At 27.4% G+C, this 22,221-nt stretch overlaps 1 protein-coding gene across 4 annotated transcripts in view; it reads left to right on the top strand.

Moving 5' to 3' along the window:
• Positions 1–631: 631 nt before the first annotated feature.
• The window catches only part of LOC135922905 (protein vav-1-like), a 112,872-nt gene continuing 91,282 nt past the window's right edge, over positions 632–22,221 (top strand). For 2 of the 4 annotated variants that reach the window (XM_065457423.1, XM_065457424.1), the window contains exons 1-5: positions 632–949; positions 992–1,108; positions 1,150–1,205; positions 1,247–1,330; positions 20,432–20,540. In XM_065457423.1, the coding sequence (XP_065313495.1) occupies positions 752–949; positions 992–1,108; positions 1,150–1,205; positions 1,247–1,330; positions 20,432–20,540 (564 nt within the window). In that variant the 5' untranslated portion in view covers positions 632–751. The remainder of the gene's footprint in view (positions 950–991; positions 1,109–1,149; positions 1,206–1,246; positions 1,331–20,431; positions 20,541–22,221) is intronic. The other 2 variants (XM_065457422.1, XM_065457421.1) reach the window with 2 other exon arrangements.

Raw genomic sequence — 22,221 nt, 5'->3', positions numbered from 1 at the left:
ATTTAAATAATAATAGTCAATTAATCTTCAACTGTTAATGCTAAATTAATATTTAATGAGTGATATTGATATTCTATTTTTAACCCAAAATTTGATTGCAAGCTGACATAGTTAAAATATAATTTATATGTATTAATCTAATCTAATTAAAATAGTAATCATTTAATAAATATTTAGAAAGTCTTATTAATTTTAAAATTAAATCTATATATTACTTAATAGAATTATAAAAGAAATCTTCAGGGAAAATCAAAGAAATTTTTAGTTCAAGGGGTTAAGATTCCAAAAAAAAAATGTTTGCTTCAGGAGGCTATTCAAATTTTTTAGGGGGCTCGAGCCCCTGCGCCCCCCCCCCCCCTAGTGACGCCATTGATATATACTAATACTAAACTATATATATTAGGTATAAAATTTTTATATAATTGTCATTTAATGTGGTTTAGCCTTTTCAATTAACCTTTATAATATTGATATTCAAATTAATTGTTTTTCAATTATACAATCTTTGGAAATTAATAATTTGTAAAATTCTAGATTTGTTTTAGGAAATAAGAAGTTTATGGGGTAAATATTCAGAGCATGAAAATTTAAATTACACCACATTAATTAAATATTATAAATAAATGAAAAATATTGTTGATAGTGAATATTTCGCTTAATATTTAGACAATAAACTTTTTCAACCAAAATAATTCAACACTCATTACATATTTAATTGAGGCAATTGTAATGAATCAAGCTACTCTATTAAATGTCAAAAACTGACTGGAAGGAATGTTTAAACTGGCTACTTCGCTGTAACGCTATTCCACATGCAAAAGTTATTAGCAATGCTATAGATTTAGCTCAAATTTTAAGAGATGGAGTCATTTTATGTAATTTATTGAATCATCTCCACCCAAATTGTATAAATACAAAGGATGTCATATTAAAACCACAGATGGGGCAAGTAATAATATGTTAGTGTTAAGTTTTATTAAACTTTTTAAAGTTTTTTTGTCTCAGAAATATAAGATTATTTCTCCAAAAATGTCAAATATTATTTTGCTTAAACACAAATGAACTGTTTGATCCTTGCATGTTATATGATTTATCAGATTTTGCCAAAGTATATTATTTTATACTATCTAAATTTTAATTTATATATAGGTAATTAACACATTGTCAATATTATCAAAAACCTCTAAAGCTATAAAAATTACATGGTAATTAATTTTTTATTTTTATGTAATCCTATGCATTATAGTGGATTTGATTTTGAAGAAGAAAATCATTTAGCTGAACATGAAGACAAAAGTGATACATATAAGGATTTTGAAATTTTTGCAGAGTAATTAAATTTAATATTGGTTTTAATTCCTTTATATTTAAATTAATAGAAATAATTATATTAAAAAACTATTATAATATTTATTAATTTGAATAAAATAGTTTGTGATAAGTGACATTAATAGCTGTAAAGGCATAAACTCCCTACCAAAAAAAAATTGTGAAAATTTGATTATGACCTGTTGGAGTGTCTAATACACATTTGTTATTAGAACCATGAGTGTAGATTTTAATCACAGATTGGCAATAAATAAATTTCAAACTGTTTTTATTGCCTTTTGTTATGTTTTTTTGTTTATAAAACTTATAAATTTCAACTCCTTGGAGGTGATAGCAAATTAAGGGGTGGTAATAAATGAATTTTCAAATAATTTTTTCCAGTGAGTATTCAATTTATATAATATGTTAAATAAATGACTAAAATTATAGCTCAGTAGTTTTCTAAAATTTAGGACTAGCCTTCTGTCTTTTTATAAATGAGAAATAAATAAAAAATATTTATTTTATTTTCTAATCCCCTTTCTATTTTAATGTTATGCTTTGTTTTATATTCCGCAATAAATAGGGTTTGGTAAAAATTAGAATTTTAAAAATAAAAATCAACACGTAAATAAGGGTTCACCACAAAACCTCTCAAATGTTCACACATAATTTAAATTGTGATTTATATTCAACCAAATATTAATTCAGATCACGATTTTATCATGCTAACCATAGCAATATCTGATAATGTAAATGTTTATCTATTTTATTCTATTCATTACAAACTATCAATGAATATGAAATATTCTCTACCACCTGATTTTTTTAAAACTAATTTATCAATTATTTAATTGGGATATTATATTAATGGAGGAATATAAAGGGAATATAGTATTGCCGGGGTGGCCTAGTGAGTTATAATTTAGGCTAGGAAACAGAAGGTCCCAGGTTCGATCCTGGTAAGGAACATATAATTCCAATTTTTCTTTGATGACTGATGTGTAAAGACTTTAAAACTCATTTATCAATTTTTTAATTGTGGTATAGGGTCATTCCATGTCAAATCAATCACTTTTTGGACGACCCCTTTCGATTTCGATAAAAAATTGTAGGCTGGTTATATATGTTCCCATTAGATTATAAACAAAATTTTACCGCATTAGCAACTATATTAGCAGAGATAATCGGGGTTAAAGGTCCAAAAACGTCTTTTTTTGCTTTTTACTTATGTTAAATAATTAGTTTTTAATTTAAAATTAAATATGATCAAATATTGAATCTAATATCAATAGCCAAGTTAATAATTGATAATTATGGTGAAATCATCAAAATTAATTTTTTTTAAAATATGGGTCATCTTATGGTCAGTTGAAAATTTGAAATTAATATTTCGAAATGAATATGTTCTCCGATTTTTAATTTTTTTAAGAAATATTATCCGTTTACTATTTTTTTAATAATTTCTTCAACAATTAGCATGGCTGGATATTCATTAAAAAAAATATTGCGATTTTTATACTTTAAAAAAAATAGATGGCGCTATATATAATAGTTTTAATATGTTAAAATTCATTTTTTTTATTGATTAAAAATATTTTAATGTATATATATCATACTAAATCGATTACAATGAGCATTATATATATTTATTTGTATTTCAGATCATGAAATTTTTAAAATCTTCACAAATTTTGCCTAATTATGATAGTTTATATTTATAAATTAATTAAATCTTACTTCATCTAAAAGAATATAAAGCCTGGCTAGCTTGTGAGATCTCTTCAGGAGATAATATATATGTTCGACTGGTGGAAGTAGAAGGATTGACCCGCGAGAGAATATGAGATTTAGGCAACACTAAAATATCATCTTTCTAAGGAAATTTAAATGAGGCTGAAGGTCCACAAGGGTGTAAAAATCGGATTTTTTCTTCGTTTGTATCATTTTTATCGTATATATATATACTAACCACCATTTATCATCATATACATATGTTACATATCCATTAATATTTTTAAATATAATTTTCTCATTTAAAAACGAAACTTGTTTTATATTATATTTTTTGGAATTTAAATATATTTTGGTTTTTAATCTATGATCTATGGGAATAACTCCGTGAATTTTTTGGGTTCCATGTATGGGCAGTGCAGAATTAAATCTTTTACGAATGGCTAATTTCCCTTCGATATATTCTTGATTGGATACATATTCAAATTGAATTCCATTAATATTTTCTTTAGCATAATTATATAATTCTAATTGGGTTAGGATTTGATTTTTATTTGGCCTTTGAAGACTAGCTATGGCAACTAATCTTTTGACAGTTCCTCCGATACCGTCACATGCATTTTTGCCGTGAGCAGTGGCAAAGAAATGCTATTCGGCAGGAATATTAAATCGTATTTATGAAGGCATATGTTCAGAAAAATTTTGCGATTCTTGTATTGAGACGCGGCTCCATCTGAAAAATATATAATTTTTTCTGGTTTATAATTAAATTTGGCTGTAAATTAATAAATTTTTTTTGATAAAGGTGGACTGAACTAGTATCATGGTTTAATGATTTGGATATAATAATAAAATTTATATTTTTTAAATCTTCTCCAGATTTATAATATGCTACAAATGGATGTATAGTGGCCTGCACGTTGTTCCAATGAAATCCCTGAACTTCATCTTGTAAAATGAAGGAATAATTCTCAGAATAATCTAGAATTGTTATAAATTTCCCATCTTTTAAATTTTCTTTAGAATTCTTCAAAAATAAACTTTGTTGTTTAGCTATAAACGAGTGACGCAGTAAAATTTGAACTTTTTCTAAAAAAAATCGATGAAATCATCAACGAACTTTATAATAGTTTCAAGATTTGCTCTATCCACCGTGATCCATTGTTTAAACGTGACATATTCTATACGATTTCTCTGAAACAATTGGTATAATTCGCCCTTAAGAGATTCTATACGAGGGTATTGATCACAATTTGTTAAATAACATTTTGGCTGATAGGGCTTACAAATAATTTGCGCCAAAAGATAGTTATAAGAATTTATACAGCTATCTTCTCCTGCTGTGATTTCAGCTATTATATTTGTCATTAATTTCACATTCTGATGAATGGCGCAGACACAAACAGTGTGTGTGCCTCTAGCTCCAACTAAAATACAGTTTTTTGATCTAAGTTCGGCAAATTTAGAGAATCCAATTGATATATTTGGGTATTCTTCCTTAAACTTAAACATCTTGAATATTTCTTTAAGATTATTTAATATAAGTCTTTTTTGCACTGGTTGTTTATCGCCTTTAACAGATACACAATCTTTTATTCCAGGCATGAGTCGGCTTATTTCATCAGAAATATTTTGACGATTTTAAATGTTTTTTCGTTTAGTGTCTTTCCTGCCTTATGTTTTGGGAATGAAAGAATTCCACTTTCTTTTACCACCATTATGGATTTTCTTGCCATGTATGATGTTACGTTGAATTCCTCTTAAATTTTATTTACACTCCATCTTTGAGGCAGAATTGTAAGAATTTGACATTGTTGATTTTTTGATATTATCAAAGTTATTCTTTTATATAATAAGAATTTCATCTTTCATTGGACTATCAATCTCGGAATCAGATATTTTTAAAACCTTACTCTTTATTGATGAGCAAAAAAATCAAGATTTTCGGCCGAGCCCTTTCAATTTCAATAAAAAGCTGTAGACTGGTTATATATGTTCCCATTAGATCATAAACGAAATTTTAGCGCATTAGCAATTATATTAGCGGAGATAATCGGGGTAAAGGTCCAAAAAACGTCTTTTTTTGCTTTTTACTGATGTTAAATAATTAGTTTTTAATTTAAAATTAAATATGATCAAAAATTGAATCTAATATCAATGGCTAAGTTATAAATTGATAATTATGGCAAAAACATCAAAATTAATATTTTTTAAAATATGGGTCATCTTATGGTCAGTTGAAAATTTAAAATTAATATTTCGAAATGAATATGATCTCCAATTTTTAATTTTTCTAAGAAATATTATCCTTTTACTATTTTTTTAATAATTTCTTCAACAATTAGCATGGCTGGATATTTATTTTAAAAAATATTGCTAATTTTATACTTTTAAAAAATAGATGGCGCTATATATAATAGTTTTAATATGTTATAATTTATTTTTTTATTGATTAAAAATATTTTAATGTATAATATATCATAAAATTCGATTATATAACTTTGTAAACCTTATTCCTCTGAGATATTCGCAGGATAAAAAATTTTAATAATATTTCAATTTTAATTAAAAAATCCGACTAGCATGCGAACAAAAAAGCAGGATTAAAGGAGTGCAGGAAAATTATGAAAGGAAAAATCGAAAATCACATAATTACCCGACTTACCCCCATTCCCCCCACCCCAGACTAAGTCATACCCACCAAGACCAAGAATGTTATGAAATTGTCATTAACCAGAAAATTTCAAAGATTTTTAAAAATTTTTTAAGCAATATAAATAACAAAAAATTAACTAGTTAAAAAATTTTGGGTATCAAATGAATTTGAGCATTCTCTATAAAATTTTTGATCAAAGTCTTTGAATTTTGAGCATATGTTTAACACTGAAAAAATTAATAAAAGTAAGTCAGCTGTTTTTATCTTTTCTTAAAATTATTAAAAATAAACTGATTAGCAAAATTAATTAGCGAATTTAATCGATAAATCAGTTGCTAAAAATACAAATTGATTTCTTTAATATTTTCACAAACACCGATTCATTTCTTTAACATTTTTCTAATTTAAAAAAAACTAATTTTTTATATTTTTACTTGTCGTTAAAAATAAATAAATTTTTCTAAATGAAACCTTTAAAAGATAAGCTAAAGTGTTGCAATCCACTGAATAAACCAAAACATAAAAATTTAAAAAAAAATTTAAGATTAGTTCTTCCATGGATGCTTAATATAAATAATGATTTATATCTTCAACAAAAAATATATTGTTATATTAAAGGATAACTTTGATTAATTATTAAAAAATCAACAATATCAAATTCTTACAATTTTGCCTCAAAGATGGAGTGTAAATAAAATTCAAAAGGAATTCAACGTAACATCATACATGGCAAGAAAATCTAAAATGGTGGTCAAAGAGAGTGGAATTCTTTCATTTTCAAAACATAAGGCAGGAAAGTCACTAAACGAAAAAACATTTAAACTCGTCAAGGATTTTTATAGTTCTGATGAAATAAGCCGACTCATGCCTGGAATAAAAGATTGTGTATCTGTTAAAGGCGAGAAAGAACCAGTTCAAAAAAGACTTATATTAAATAATCTTAAAGAAATATTCAAGATGTTTAAGGAAGAATACCCAAATATATCAATTGGATTCTCTAAATTTGCCGAACTTAGACCAAAAAAGTGTATTTTAGTTGGAACTAGTGGCACACACTGTTTGTGTCTGCGCTATTCATCAGAATGTGAAATTAATGACAAATGTAATAACTGAAATTACAGCAGGAGAAGATTACAAATTTTTACAACTATCTTTTGGCGCAAATTATTTGTAATCCATCTCAGCCAAAATGTTATTAACAAATTGTGATCAATGCCCTGGTATAGAATCTCTTAAGGGACAATTATACCAATTGTTTCAGAGAAATCGTATAGAATATGTCACGTTTAAACAATGGATCACGGTGGATAGAACAAATCTTGAAGCTATTATAAAGTATGCTGAAGATTTCATTGATTATTTATTAAAAAAAGTTGAAATTTTACTGCGTCACTCGTTTATAGCTAAATAACAAAGTTAATTTTTGAAGAATTCCAAAGAAAATTTAAAAGATGGGCAATTTTTAACAATTCTAGATTATTCTGAAAATCATTCCTTCATTTTACAAAATGAAGTTCAGGGATTTCATTAGAACAACGTGCAGGCCACTATACATCCATTTGTAGCATATTATAAATCTGGAGAAGATTTAAAAAATATAAATTTTCTTATTATATCCGAATCAATAAACCATAATACTAGTGCAGTCCACCTTTACCAAAAAAATTTTATTAATTTCTTAACAGCCAAATTTAATTCTTAACCAGAAAAAATAATATATTTTTCAGATGGAGCCGCGTCTCAATACAAGAATCGCAAAAATTTTCTGAACATATGCCATACGATTTTAATATTCCTGCCGATTGGCATTGGGTATTCCATACCAAATCGATAACTTTTCGGCTCGACCTTTTTAATTTCGATAAAATTTTGTATACTGAGAGAATATCATTAGAAAGCATCGAATCCAAAATTTTAGCCTCCTAGTACTCATAGTTCCTGAGATATCAATGGTCAAAAGTGCCAAAAATGACGTTTTTTCGAAAAATGCGATTTTTTAAAATTGAGATAAGTTAAAAAATAATGATTTTAAAAATATAAGTTATATGTCAATTTATAACTCTATTAAGGGCCTTTTATTGAATATTAAAAATTTTTTCAAAATAATATTGTTGCGGTTTTTATTTAAGTTATAAATTTTAAACATGAAAACTCCAAGTGTTTCGCTTTCCAAATTTTTTTGAATTTAATATTTTCTTATTCTCTAACCTTATATCTATTCATAAAAAAAATTTAAACTTTGGACAGCCATGGGTTTTTTAGTTATTGCGATTTAAAAAATCAAAAAATAAATATTATTTTCAAAAATAGATGGCGCTCCTTTATAAAATTACGCGTTTTGTTAAAATTATTTTTTTTTTAAACTTTTTTCCATTTTAAACATAAATAATAAGATTTTCCAGCATTAATAATTTTAAATTTCGTAAAATTATTTTATTAATTTGTAAATATAATAGATAAATAAAAATTCATGAAAGATATTACTTATTTTCGGGTTTTCCTTAAATTTAATTGTTTTGACGCCATGATAATTTCGTTTTACGATAGATTATATGTACGCCCAGTAGCCGTTGATGGGTTAATTATTGTTAAAATATTATTTTTTGGTATGTAAAGGAGATCTTGTGCCGCTGGATAAACAAAAGAATTTGCTGGTCCTTTAGGATGAAGAAAATTAATTTTTATTTCATCTCTAACCAATCGGAAACACTGCGTGAATTTTTTGTGTCCCAGGTATTGAGATAGCTTTACTAAATCTCTCAAGTAGCCTCATCTCTTCCTCATACTCTGGTATGGTGGCATAAGAAAAATTTATACCTTTTATATGCTCTTCCGCATATTTATAAAATTATAAAGGTGTAATTATTTGATCAGTATAAGGTCTTTGTAAGCTTGCCTTGACAACTAACCTTTTTACTGTGCCGCCTATGCGGTTGCAGGCACTTTTACCATGTGCCGTAGAAAAAAAATGCCATTCTGCTTGGACACCAAAATCGATTTCATGGTAACAAACATTGATGAAGATTTTCCTATTTTTATATTGAGCTGCTGAACCATCAGAAAAGTAGTAAATTTTTTCTGGTGGAGTGTCGAATTTATTTTTTAAAATATTAATCAAATGCGATTGGAATAAATGGAATGAAACAGTATTATGAATTAAGGATTCCGATATTACCACAAAACTTAGGTTGTTAATTAGATTTCCTATTTTATAATAAATTGAGAATGGATGCAGCGTAGCTTGCGAAGTTGTCCAATGATAACCCTACTTCATCTTGGACAATAAAGGAATAATTTTCTGAAAAGTCACAAATAATTAGATAGTGATTATTTTCTAAACTATTTTTAAGGTTATTGTGAAATGAACTTTGTTGTTCACAAATAAATGAATGGCGTATGAGAATATTTATTTTATTGAAAAAATAATTAATAAATTCGTCTGAAGATTGAGAAAGTCTCCAGAGTTCTATCTACCGAAACCAATTGTTTAAACATAAATAATTTTTCAATGCGTTCTTTTAAGAGTGTCGAGCCAGGACACTCGCTACAGTCACCAAAATAACAGATTGGTAATGGGGGGGGGTTGCAAATCATTCTGCCTATAACATCTCTATAAGTTGTTAATATATCCTCACCATTTTTAGTCAATGTTGCTAATTCACAGCCTAAAATCATTAGTTTAATATTCTGGTGTATGCTACAAACGCATACACTATGTGTTCCGCTAGCCCCTGCCAATATGCAATTTTTTGGTCTTAAGCTTGCGAATTAATACAATTATTATGCTTGAATTACTCTCCTAAGAACTAGCCTTTTTTGAGCGTTCACTCGTTCCCCCTTTTCAATGATAGATATGCAATCTTTTTTTCCTGGTAATACCCTGCTAACTTCATCACTGCAAAAAAAACTTTTAACAATATCACCTGTTTTTTGATTGAGATATTTTGCAGGCTTTCGATTTGGAGTTGAAAGAATCCCCTTTTCTTCTAAAATGATTTTGGAATTATATGCCATATGATATGTAGCGTTGAATTCCGTTTTTATTTTATTTGCACTCCAATTAGGAGGCAGAATGGTCAGCAATTGATATTTTTTATTTTTAGATAAATTAGGATAATGTAATTTCATATTGTTGAGAATATCATTATTGTCTTTTGTGTGCGATTCTGGATTGTTAATTATTATATCTGAAAGAGCTTTTGATATTTTTGCTATCTTTTTTTGGATAATTTTTTTCAGTTAGTTTTTTTTTCTTAATAGGAGATATTCCAATTTCGTTTAAGGTTAAATTGATTGTATCTATTGATGCGGATGCTGTGGGGATATTATTTACATATTCGCTTTGTGATATACGCTTACGACATTTATCACAAATATAGTGTTCTGCCTCAATGTTTGGAAATTGTGTCATCCACGTCGTGACTTAACGCAGGTTCTTTTTACAATTAAAGTGTTTAGATTCTTTAAAAGGATTTGCACATTTATATTTATACATTATAAATAATTTTAAGAAAAAATTAATATTGAAATATTTGTAAAATAAAAATTAATTAATATCAAGGCAGGTGCATGAAAACTTGCTATTATCTTTCAAAAATTAATTATATTTTCTTATATAGGAATTGTAATTATCTTTTTAGGAAATTAATCATTTATTTTAAAAACTAATAATTTTTACAAGTTATCAATAAAGTAATAATAATAAGTAGTCTATCAAATGATCTAAATAATATATTTTCATAATATTAATGCTGGAAAATCTTATTATTTATGTTTAAAATGGAAAAAAGTTTAAAAAAAATAATAATTTTAATAAAACGCGTAATTTTATAAAGGAGCGCCATCTATTTTTGAAAATAATATTTATTTTTTGATTTTTTAAATCGCAATAACTAAAAAACCCATGGCTGTCCCAAGTTTAAATTTTTTTTATGAATAGATATAAGGTTAGAGAATAAGAAAATATTAAATTCAAAAAAATTTGGAAAGCGAAACACTTGGAGTTTTTATGTTTAAAATTTATAACTTAAATAAAAACCGCAACAATATTATTTTGAAAAATTTTTTAATATTCAATAAAAGGCCCTTAATAGAGTTATAAATTTACACATAACTTATATTTTTAAAATCATTATTTTTTAACTTATCTCAATTTTAAAAAATCGCATTTTTCGAAAAAACGTCATTTTTGGCACTTTTGACCATTGATATCTCAGGAACTATGAGTACTAGGAGGCTAAAATTTTGGATTCGATGCTTTCTAATGATATTCTCTCAGTATACAAAATTTTATCGAAATTAAAAATGTCGAGCCGAAAAGTTATCGATTTGGTATGGAATTACCCCATTTCTTTGCCACTGCTCACGGCAAAAATGCATGTGACAGTATCGGAGGAACTGTCAAAAGATTAGTTGCCAGAGCTAGCCTTCAAAGGCCAAATAAAAATCAAATCCTAACCCCATTAGAATTATATAATTATGCCAAAGAAAATATTAATGGAATTCAATTTGAATATGTATCCAATCAAGAATATATCGAAGGGGAATTAGCCCGTCGTAAAAGATTTAATTCTGCGCTGCCCATACATGGGACCCTAAAAATTCACGGGGTTATTCCCATCGATCAAAATAGACTAAAAACCAAAATATATTCAAATTCTAAAAAATATAATATAAAACAAGTTTCGTTTTTAAATGAAAAAATTATATTTAAAATTAATGGATATGTAACATGTGTATATGATGATAAATGGTGGTTAGGATATATAATCGATAAATATGATACAAATGAAGAAGTAAAAATCTGATTTTTACATCCTTGTGGACCTTCAGCCTCATTTAATTTCCTCGGAAAGATGATATTTTAGTGTTACCTAAATCTCATATTCTTTCGCTGGTCAATCCTTCTACTCCCATCGGTCGAACATATATATTATCTCCTGAAGAAATCTCATAAGCTCGCCAGGCTTTGTATTCCTTTAGATTAAGTAAGATTTAATTAATTTATATGATATATATAAATTAAAATATTTTTAATTAGCAAAAAAAACGAATTTTAACATTATAAAACTATTATATATAGCACCATCTATTTTTTTTAAAGTATAAAAATGGCAATATTTTTTAAAATAAATATCCAGCCATGCCAATTGTTAAAGAAATTATTAAAAAATAGTAAACGGATAATATTTCGTAAAAAAATTAAAAATTGGAGATCATATTCATTTCGAAATATTAATTTCAAATTTTCAACTGACCATAAGATGACCCATATTTTAAAAAAAATTAATTTTGATGTTTTTGCCATAATTATCAATTATTAACTTAGCTATTGATATTAGATTCAATATTTGATCATATTTAGTTTTAAATTAAAAACTAATTATTTAACATCACTAAAAAGCAAAAAAAGACTTTTTTTGGACCTTTAACCCCGATTATCTCCGCTAATATAGTTATTTTCAGGAGCTTATTAACTTTAATCTCAACATACTACATCTATATGAACACTCCCCATATCAAAACCTTGTAAAACCAATAACAGAACAAGAAAACATATGCATCGAGCATATGAAAAACAACAAAGCTAGGGTCCAGATAATATTCCAATAGAAATCCTTAAAGCACTAGGAGATGATGGAATACATCTCCTTACAAATCTGTACAATAAATTACTGGGAAATGAAGAGATCCCTCAAAAATGGAAGCAGAGCTATCTAATTCCTATCTTCAAAAATAAAGGAGATCCACCTAATTTTCAAAATTACAGGGCATAAAACTAATGCTGTCTTAAACTCTACGAAAAAATAATAGAAAAATGGTTAAGAGACATAATCGAAATAGGAGAACTCAGTTTGAGTTTATGCCTGGAAGATCAACAACTGATGGTATCCATGCAATTAGGCAAATGAGTGAAAAATACAAGGAAAAGAACAAAAAGCTATGGTCTTTCTCGATCTAGAAAAGGCCTCCGATAGAATCCCAAGAAAACTTATCTGGTGGGCGCTCGCCACAAAAAGGTTCCCGAAAAATATATAAGAATAATACAGGATATGTATATGGGCCATACAACAATGGTCCGTAGCACAACAGGTACTTCAGCAGGCTTCACAATAGCCGAAGGAGTTCATCAAGGGTCGGCTCTCAGCTCACCTCTCTTCATTACAATAGATGTATTAGCACAGTCTCTACCTCAAACAGTCCTGTGGAATATGATATTTGCAGATGATATTGTGATACTTGCCGAATCCAAGGATGAAATGAAAGAAAGATTAGTGAGTTGGATAAATATCCTAGAAAAGCATGGACTAAAAGTATATGGAGAAAAAACGGAGTATATAGTGATAGGAGGAGATGAAACAGAGAGTATTGATATAAATGAATGGCAGATATCGGCAATTGAAAACTGCAAATATTTGGGCTCCACTAAATAAACAAACGGCACAATACAAAAAGAGATAAAGTGTAAAATTAATCAAGTTGTTAAAGCGGAGATCTTTATCTGGAGTGCTATTTGACAAAAGAATCCCACACACATTGAAGGGAAAAATTCACAGTTCCAAAGTACAACCAACTATTCTATATAGTTCGGAAGCATGGCCAACGAAAGAATCAGACAAGAGAAGTCTACAAAATATGGAGATGAGATAGTTGAGGATGATTGCTAGGGTAACAAGAAAGGATAAGGTGCGAAGTACAAGAATACTAGGAAGTTTATAGGTAGTGCCCACTAAGACTAAGATAATGGTAAACTGACTTAGGTGGTATGGGCATACAATGAGAATGCCTATGAACTACATAGGAAATAAGGTTGAGAGTTTGGAAGTGATGGGTAAACGTAAAAGAGGAAGGCCAAAACTTCAATGGGGCCATAAAGTTAGAGCCAATATGAAGAAGTATAAATTAGATAAAAGTGATAGTATGAATAACATAAAATGGAGAGAGATAATGAAGGAGCTTACCACCAGAAAAGGTGAAAGCTAAAGAGAAAAAAAATAAAGGAAATATAGTATTAATTTTTTTGACCTTTGAATTTTGGGGGTTTCATGTAAGTCAAATCTCTATCTCTTATTGAAACATATACCTGTGATTGCTCTCTAATATGAAATTCTTTAAATTTTATCTGAAAAAGGTTCAAACTCAAGTCCATAAAAGGGTCATTCCATGTCAAATGAGCAAAAAAATCAAGATTTTCGGCCGACCCCTTTCAATTTTGATAAAAAGTTGTAGACTGGTTATATATGTTTCCATTAGATTATAAACAAAATTTTAGCGCATTAGCAACTATATTAACGGAGATAATCGGAGTTAAAGGTCCAAAAAACGCCTTTTTTTCCTTTTTACTGATGTTAAATAATTAGTTTTTAATTTAAAACTAATTATGATCAAATATTAATAGCTAAGTTAATAATTGATAATTATGGCGAAAACATCAAAAATAATTTTTTTTAAAATATGGGTCATCTTATGGTCAGTTGAAAACTTGAAATTAATATTTCGAAATGTATATGATCTCCGATTTTTAATTTTTTTAAGAAATATTATCCGTTTACTATTTTTTTAATAATTTCTTTAACAATTAGCATGGCTGTATATTTATTTAAAAAAATATTGCGAATTTTATACTTTAAAAAAAATAGATGGCGCTATATATAATAGTTTTAATATGTTAAAATTCATTTTTTTTATTGATTAAAAATATTTTAATGTAAATATATCATAAAATTTGATTATATAACTTTGTAAACCTTATTCCCCTGAGATATTCGCAGGATAAAAAATTTTAATAATTTTTTTAATATTTCATTGTAAATTAAAATAATTAAAAAATCGGACTAGCACACGAACAAAAAAGCAGGATTAAAGGGGTGCAGAAAAATTATTAAGGGAAAAATCGAAAATCGCATTAATTACTAGGCCTACCCCTAACCCCCTATCCACCCCCTCCCCAGACTAAGTCATACCCATTAAGACCAAGAATGTTATGAAATTGTCATTATCTTACATTATTAAAATAACCAGAGATAAAGAAAATTTCAAAGATTTTGAAAAATTTTTTAAGCAATAAAAATAACAAAATTATAGTTCTGATGAAATAAGCCGACTCATGCCTGGAATAAAAGATTGTATCTGTTAAAGGCGAGAAAATTAGCAAAGATTTATATTAAATAATCTTAAAGAAATATTCAAGATGTTTAAGGAAGAATACCCAAGTATATCAATTGGATTCCCTAAATTTGCCGAACTTAGACCAAAAAACTGAATTTTAGTTGGATGGCACACACACTGTTTGTGTCTGCGCCATTCATCAGAATGTGAAATTAATGACAAATGTAATAGCTGAAATTACAGCAGGAGAAGATTACTGTATAAATTCTTATAACAATCTTTTGGCGCAAATTATTTATAATCCATCTCAGCCAAAATGTTATTTAACAAATTGTGATCAATGCCCTGGTATAGAATCTCTTATGGGCCAATTATACGAATTGTTTCAGAGAAATCGTATAGAATATGTGACGTTTAAACAATGGATCACGGTGGATAGAGCAAATCTTGAAACTATTATAAAGTCCATTGATGGTTTCATCGAATATCTATTATAAAAAGTTCAAATTTTACTGCGTCACTCGTTTATAGCTAAACACAAAGTTTATTTTTGAAGAATTCCAAAGAAAATTTAAAAGATGAGGAATTTTTAACAATTCTAGATTATTCTGAAAATTATTCCTTCATTTTACAAGATGAAGTTCAGGGATTTCATTGGTACAATGTGCAGGCCACTATACATCCATTTGTAGCATATTATAAATCTGGAGAAGAATTAAAAAATATAAATTTTGTTATTTTGTCCGAATCATTAAGCCATAATACTAGTGCAGTCCACCTTTATCAAAAAAAATTCATTAAATTCTTAACAGCATAATTTCATTCTAAACCATAAAAAATAATATATTTTCGGATGAAGCCGCGTCTCAATACAAGAATCGCAAAAATTTTCTGAACATATGCCTTCATAAATACGATTTTAATATTCCTGCCGAATGGCATTTCTTTGTCACTGCTCACGGCAAAAATGCATGTGACGGTATCGGAGGAACTGTCAAAAGATTAGTTGCCAGAGCTAGTCTTCAAAGGCTAAATAAAAATCAAATCCTAACCCCATTAGAATTATATAATTATGCTAAAGAAAATATTAATATTCAATTTGAATATGTATCCAATCAAGAATATATCGAAGAGGAATTAGCCCTTCGTAAAAGATTTAATTCTGCACTGCCCATACATGGGACCCAAAAAATTCACGGGATTATTCCCATTGATCAAAATAAACTAAAAACCAAAATATATTCTGATTCCGAAAAATATAATATAAAACAAGTTCCGTTTTTAAATGAGAAAATTATATTTTAAAATATTAATGAGTATATAACATGTGTATATGATGATAAATGGTGGTTAGGATATATAATCGATAAAAGTTATACAAATGAAGAAGTAAAAATCCGATTTTTACACCCTTGTGGACCTTCAGCCTCATTTAAATTTCCTCTGAAAGATAATATTTTAGTGTTGCCTAAATCTCATATTCTCTCGCTGGTCAATCCTTCTACTCCCACCAGTCGAACATATATATTATCTCCTGAAGAATCTCACAAGCTAGCCAGGCTTTGTATTCCTTTAGATGAAGTAAGATTTAATTAATTTATAAACTATCTTAATTAGGCAAAATTTGTGAAGATTTTAAAAATTTATGATCTGAATTACAAATAATATATTTAATGCACATTGTAATCGATTTAGTATGATATATATACATTAAAATATTTTTAATCAATAAAAAAAATAAATTTTAACATATTAAAACTATTATATATAGCGCCATCTATTTTTTCTAAAGTATAATAATCCCAATATTTTTTTAAATAAATACCCAGCCATACTGATTGTCCAATAAATTATTAAAAAAATAGTAAACGGATAATAATTCTTAAAAAAATTAAAAATCGGAGATCATATACATTTCGAAATATTAATTTCAACTGACCATAAGATGACCCATATTTTATCAAAAATTAATTTTGATGTTTTCGCCATAATCATCAATTTTTAACTTGGCTATTGATATTAGATTCAATATTTGATCATACTTAGTTTTAAATTAAAAACTAATTATTTAACATCAGTAAAAAGCAAAAAAAGACGTTTTTTGGACCTTTAACCCCGAATATCTCCGCTAATATAGTTTCTAATGCGCTAAAATTTTGTTTATAATCTAATGGGAACATATATAACCAGCCTACGAATTTTTATCGAAATCGAAAGGGGTCGGCCGAAAAGTGATTGATTTGACATGGAATGACCCAAAATTAAGGCTAAAGATAAAAAATAAATATATTTAAACATAAAAAACAAAACAAACAATATTTATATTTTCAATTAGTTATGCTGGTCTGTTCACCTCATTGTGACACTGTTGTAAATGTTTACATTCAAATGAAAGAATTTTCATAAAAATACTTGATTTTCTATTAATTGTATTTTATTATTTTTTTATTCGTTTAAAATTTAAACTTATTGTAAATATAGTGTTGAATTTCTACTTATGTATCAACATCCAGAATGTTAAAATCTAAAGAGTCATTGCGAATATGTCGAGATGATTCCCATTCAAAATCTCTATCCAATTAATATCTTAACTGCACTAGGTACCGATTGTAATATTGTTTCATTTTTTGTTTGGACTTTTTGTACCACCCAGATCCAAAAAATTGGCCTATCCTTTACATTGCCAATTTGAAAGGCCCCCACACCAAGCTGTAACTCAAAAATTCTCTAAAATCTGTGTGTCTTAACATGGTTTAATAATGTTATGTTTATTCCTGCTGTCACTTCAACCCTCGGCAATTTCTCACAAGAGGCCTCTATTGCCCTTCATATCATTAAATATATGATTTTTTATAAAAACTTATTTTTGTATTTAAAGAGCTCTTAATAAACTAAAAATATTTTTTTAAGACCGTAAAAAATTTCAGTGTGTATATTTAAATACAGAATGCGTGTAAAAAGTATCATATTTTTTCAATTTCAAACCTATACAAAATAAAGATATATAATTTTATTATTTGATAAATAATGTAATAAAACAAATTTTTATTAATTTTCATGAAATAACTTAAAACAATCGTTTTTTTGTAGTAAAACATAATGATACACCATATTTGAATTACTTTCATAACCAATTTACACCCAGGGTTTTTGTATCGCGCCTTTTTACTATATTTTGGCCAATGTGTTATTAAATCCTGTCTTAATAAGACTTGTCAGCCCCTTGCTAGATTTTTCTTTATATTTGGTGTCAATTGATATTCATTTTTTTACGCTAGCGTTTATATTTTTGTTACATTTACAGAGTATCTGCTATTGAAATTTTAAATATTAATAATGGCATCTGTTCTTTTGCCGGTACCTTTAAAGCTACAAAATCTTTCCCATACATTAACCATGATTTATGAGCATTATATCAAGTATATGGAATACTATACAGTGATACCATATTTACATGATCTTATGTGAATCCACGCTCCATCTTTTAGAATTCTTTTTCAGTTGGAACCTAGCAATTATAAATTCTATTAGCTCTCTCTGTAACATTACTCCCTTTTGGGTGAGTAATACTCGAAGCTTTATACCACAGAATCAATTAACAAAACACAATTTAAAATTGGAATGTAGTGGTACCAATAGTTGAAATACCGCATTTTCACTAGTATCAACATCTGCTGATCTTAAATCAAGAATTTCTTCATCTGATAAACCACTAAGGTTAGAATCAGAACTATCTTCTGGAGTACAGTACATTTTGACTATAGATAGCAAATAAAGAACATTTAATAATATAAAAAAAATAATCAAAAAATCCCAAATTCATATTGCATTTGTGCACATTATGTATATGGGTACACGTACCTTAAAATTTAAATTTTAAACACTATTAATGAATATAACAATTTATTTTTATATAAAACATTTCTTTTATTATTTAATAGGATTTTTAACTTCCTGAGAAAAATGACATAATTTATAAAATGGAAAAAATGCAACTATTCGAAAGTTGTAAACTATTTATTTTAGAATTTTTATATTAATAGCTGTCTTGTATATATTATACATCATGTGTATTAAACTAAAAAATTTTATATTAAAATTTATATCTTTTTTTATGGTATGTGTATTCAAATATGATGTACGCAATAGAGGGTTAAAAAAAACTAGGGAAACAAATTATCACCTATCTCTAGGGATCCAAAGGAAGAATATTATTAATACAAAACATATAAATTTAATTTAGGATAAATTGAACAGTATGGTTGTATATTTTTAAACGTTATGTTGTTTTAATTGAAATGGTTTTTTTAGCAATGTAAAATATTAAAAAAATACATTATTTTATTTGAAATAAAAAGAAAAAGTTTCAATTTTATATGGACTATCTATATGCACGGTTAAGTATTTATTTATTTTAAAATTAGAATTATTTTTATTATTTCTCTGTATATATGAATGTATCTTATTTTTAAATGGTACATATAATTGTTGTGTATTAATGGTACCCTAATTTTATTTCTTTATTTTGGTACGATATTTTGTACAAACGTTTTTATATTTTTATTCACTTAAAACTGGTCCTAGCCATTTTCGTGATTGACCAATGAAATTAATATTATAATAATACTGTTGTGTTTAATGGTACCCTAATTATATTTCTTAGATCTTTGGAAAATATGATACCAACATAAGGCGGATTGGTTATGGTGAAATTGAAAACTATTACAAAAATGATTTTTTACCCTAAAGTGCTAAGATTGGAGTGATTTTTTAGTAAAGTAATATTAATACTGATTGCTCTTTTACACTTGGGAATAGAAAAAATCAATAGATCCCATTACGAATTAAAGACCTTTGGGAACCTCCCGTTTTTAAATTTTTTAAAATTTAAATGTGTCTTTAGTGTCGTTTATTCATAGATTTTTAAAATTCTTTCACGAACTTTTTTTTAAATATAGGAAAATATTTCTGAGATGTTTTTATAGAAACATAAAATTGAGGAGGAGGTTTTATCAATATTAAAGTATTATGAAAACGCAAAATTTTAAAGAATCAAATTTTCTACTATAAGAATTAACCCCTCCCCCTTCCCCCACGATGAGATTATATATAATATAATTAGAAATTGATTTTTATTTTTATTATCGTGAATAAATAAAAAATTTTTTCGAGGTTGATTGGCCATATAGATCTTTTGGAATTTAATAAAGTTAGAGTGCAATCATCTAACTTTGGCCAATTCTAAGATAGATTAGCCAAAATTAAGGCTCAACATAGAGGTTTAAATCTATTTTTAAGCGAAGAGCAGGGTTTTTCGTATTGGAGTTGCCCAATAAGTGTTTTAACACTAGTCAGCAATAAAAATTCTTTCATTATTGTACTGATTGTTGATGCACAAATATATTTTTTTTCTAAATTTGCCAATTCAACTAGCTCTCGACGCCCTCTTGCTCGAAGGCTTACTCTTATCCAATAATATGGTGATATTTTCGGCTTCCTAAATATCAATATCGTAAAATGATCAATTAAGAATTATTTTTAATGTATTATCATTTTGGTACAGTCAATTTTTCACTTGTTGAACACTAGATTTTTTTAAACCTAAAATGATTTTTTTTTGTGCAGTCAAGACGATTTGAAAGAAAGACAGAGTATAACTGTCACGGATCAAATTACCAACACGGACGACGAATTGTACGAACAGTTATGCACTTTGAAACGTAATAACCATCAGGTTTATTGCTATTTGTACATTCTGATATTGAATACAATTTTCTGATTTTATTTGTCATATTTCTATTAATGAATATTTTATTTTGTAATTAATGTAAATATAGTGGTAGGCATTATTCTATTTTAGCATCGTCATGCTACTAGACTGACGATTGTTAAAATGCATTTTGAAGCTTAGTTGAATACATACAATGCAGCAGGTGACACGCTATTCTCGCATAATTCTACGAAACTCTAAAATTTTTATACAATTTTAATGTATTATTTACAAGAGAAACTAAAATATCATGTCACTTACTGATTTGTGTTAATACGCATTTAATTGAGTGAATCGTCATTCTAGGTATTATTATAACAAAACCTATGCGATGATACAATCAACTGCTAAGCATTTTTTAAAAATCGAATCAATGGCAGACACGTTGGGTTGGCAAAAATTTTATATCAATTATTCATTATTAAAAGTCATTCTATAGTTATAATGTGTATCACATTTGATACTATAGTAAAATATTCATACAAATTTATATATTTTATTAAAATTATGATAAACAACTGCTGGAACTAGTTAAACATAAAAAAATATCACAACTTTCACATTGAATAAATGTAAGAGATTTAAAATCTTGATAACGCCAACGTTTTTTGTTCTGCCACATATATGGGGACATGGGATGCTTTATTTGGCCGATAAGGAATGAGAGAATCTAAACAACTGAACCTATTTTCCCAATTCCGTCATCTTCGCTTTGAGCTTTATTCAGAAGATACTTGTTTTTTATTATTTTAACTTAATAATTGAGCAATCTCATATTTAAATTCATGATAATCCATAATATTTGATAGATATCCTTCGACGTTGCTATCCTTTCTATATTCGATCTTAACCGCCACCACAGCAAAATCAATAATATGTGGAAAACTCATCGTCCATTTATTCCTTTGGTCGCAAATTGAATAATAGGATATAGCTCTATCTAAGTTATTGACAACTCCCGTTGATAAATTCTGAAAGATATGCTCAATAATAGAGTATGTTCTATCAGGCTGCCCAAAAACTATTGTCCATGTATTTTGCATTGATGAAAAAAAATTGGAGTTTACTGGTAGTATTGCAATGCGACAATTCATTAAAAATCAATCTAATCCTAGAGGAATTAAGGTTTTTAATGGTACCCAAAAAGGGAATTCCATTGGATTTTATCTTGAATGAAGGAAAGGGGTTTGATGTTTAATCCTTCTTATATTCGATGCCCAAAATTACATATTAGAGGAAGAATAGTGTTAAGATTATCTGACACTACAGTTTTTTTCAGTAGCTATTTTACCTATATACCACTCGGATTGCCTGAAAGCGTAATTATTTTGGTACAGGAACCTCTTAAATTTCCAAAAAGGCCAAGTATATTTTCAAAAAGACAATGAATTAAGAGGAGAATTTTGTATGATATGGTTTTTGCCAATGATATAAGCCGTTTAGAAGAAAGGGTGTGATAGCCGTGATATTAACATGCCTCGACTAGTTTGAGAGTGAATCTAGCAAATGAAATAGTCTAAGAAAAAAATCTTATGTTTGTATATCCCGTCCTTATGAGAAATTATAATTAACATGGATGGTTAGATAAGTTAAATAGAGCAATATCTTATTCAATTTATTTCTTCTCATTGATTTTGCCAGGGTA

The sequence above is a fragment of the Gordionus sp. m RMFG-2023 genome, chromosome 1 (assembly GCF_954871325.1).
Source record: "Gordionus sp. m RMFG-2023 chromosome 1, tfGorSpeb1-WG-v2, whole genome shotgun sequence".
Classification (NCBI taxonomy): domain Eukaryota; kingdom Metazoa; phylum Nematomorpha; class Gordioida; order Chordodea; family Parachordodidae; genus Gordionus; species Gordionus sp. m RMFG-2023.
The sequence above is the reverse complement of the archived record's forward strand: the minus strand, read 5'-3'. Positions and strand labels throughout refer to the sequence as shown.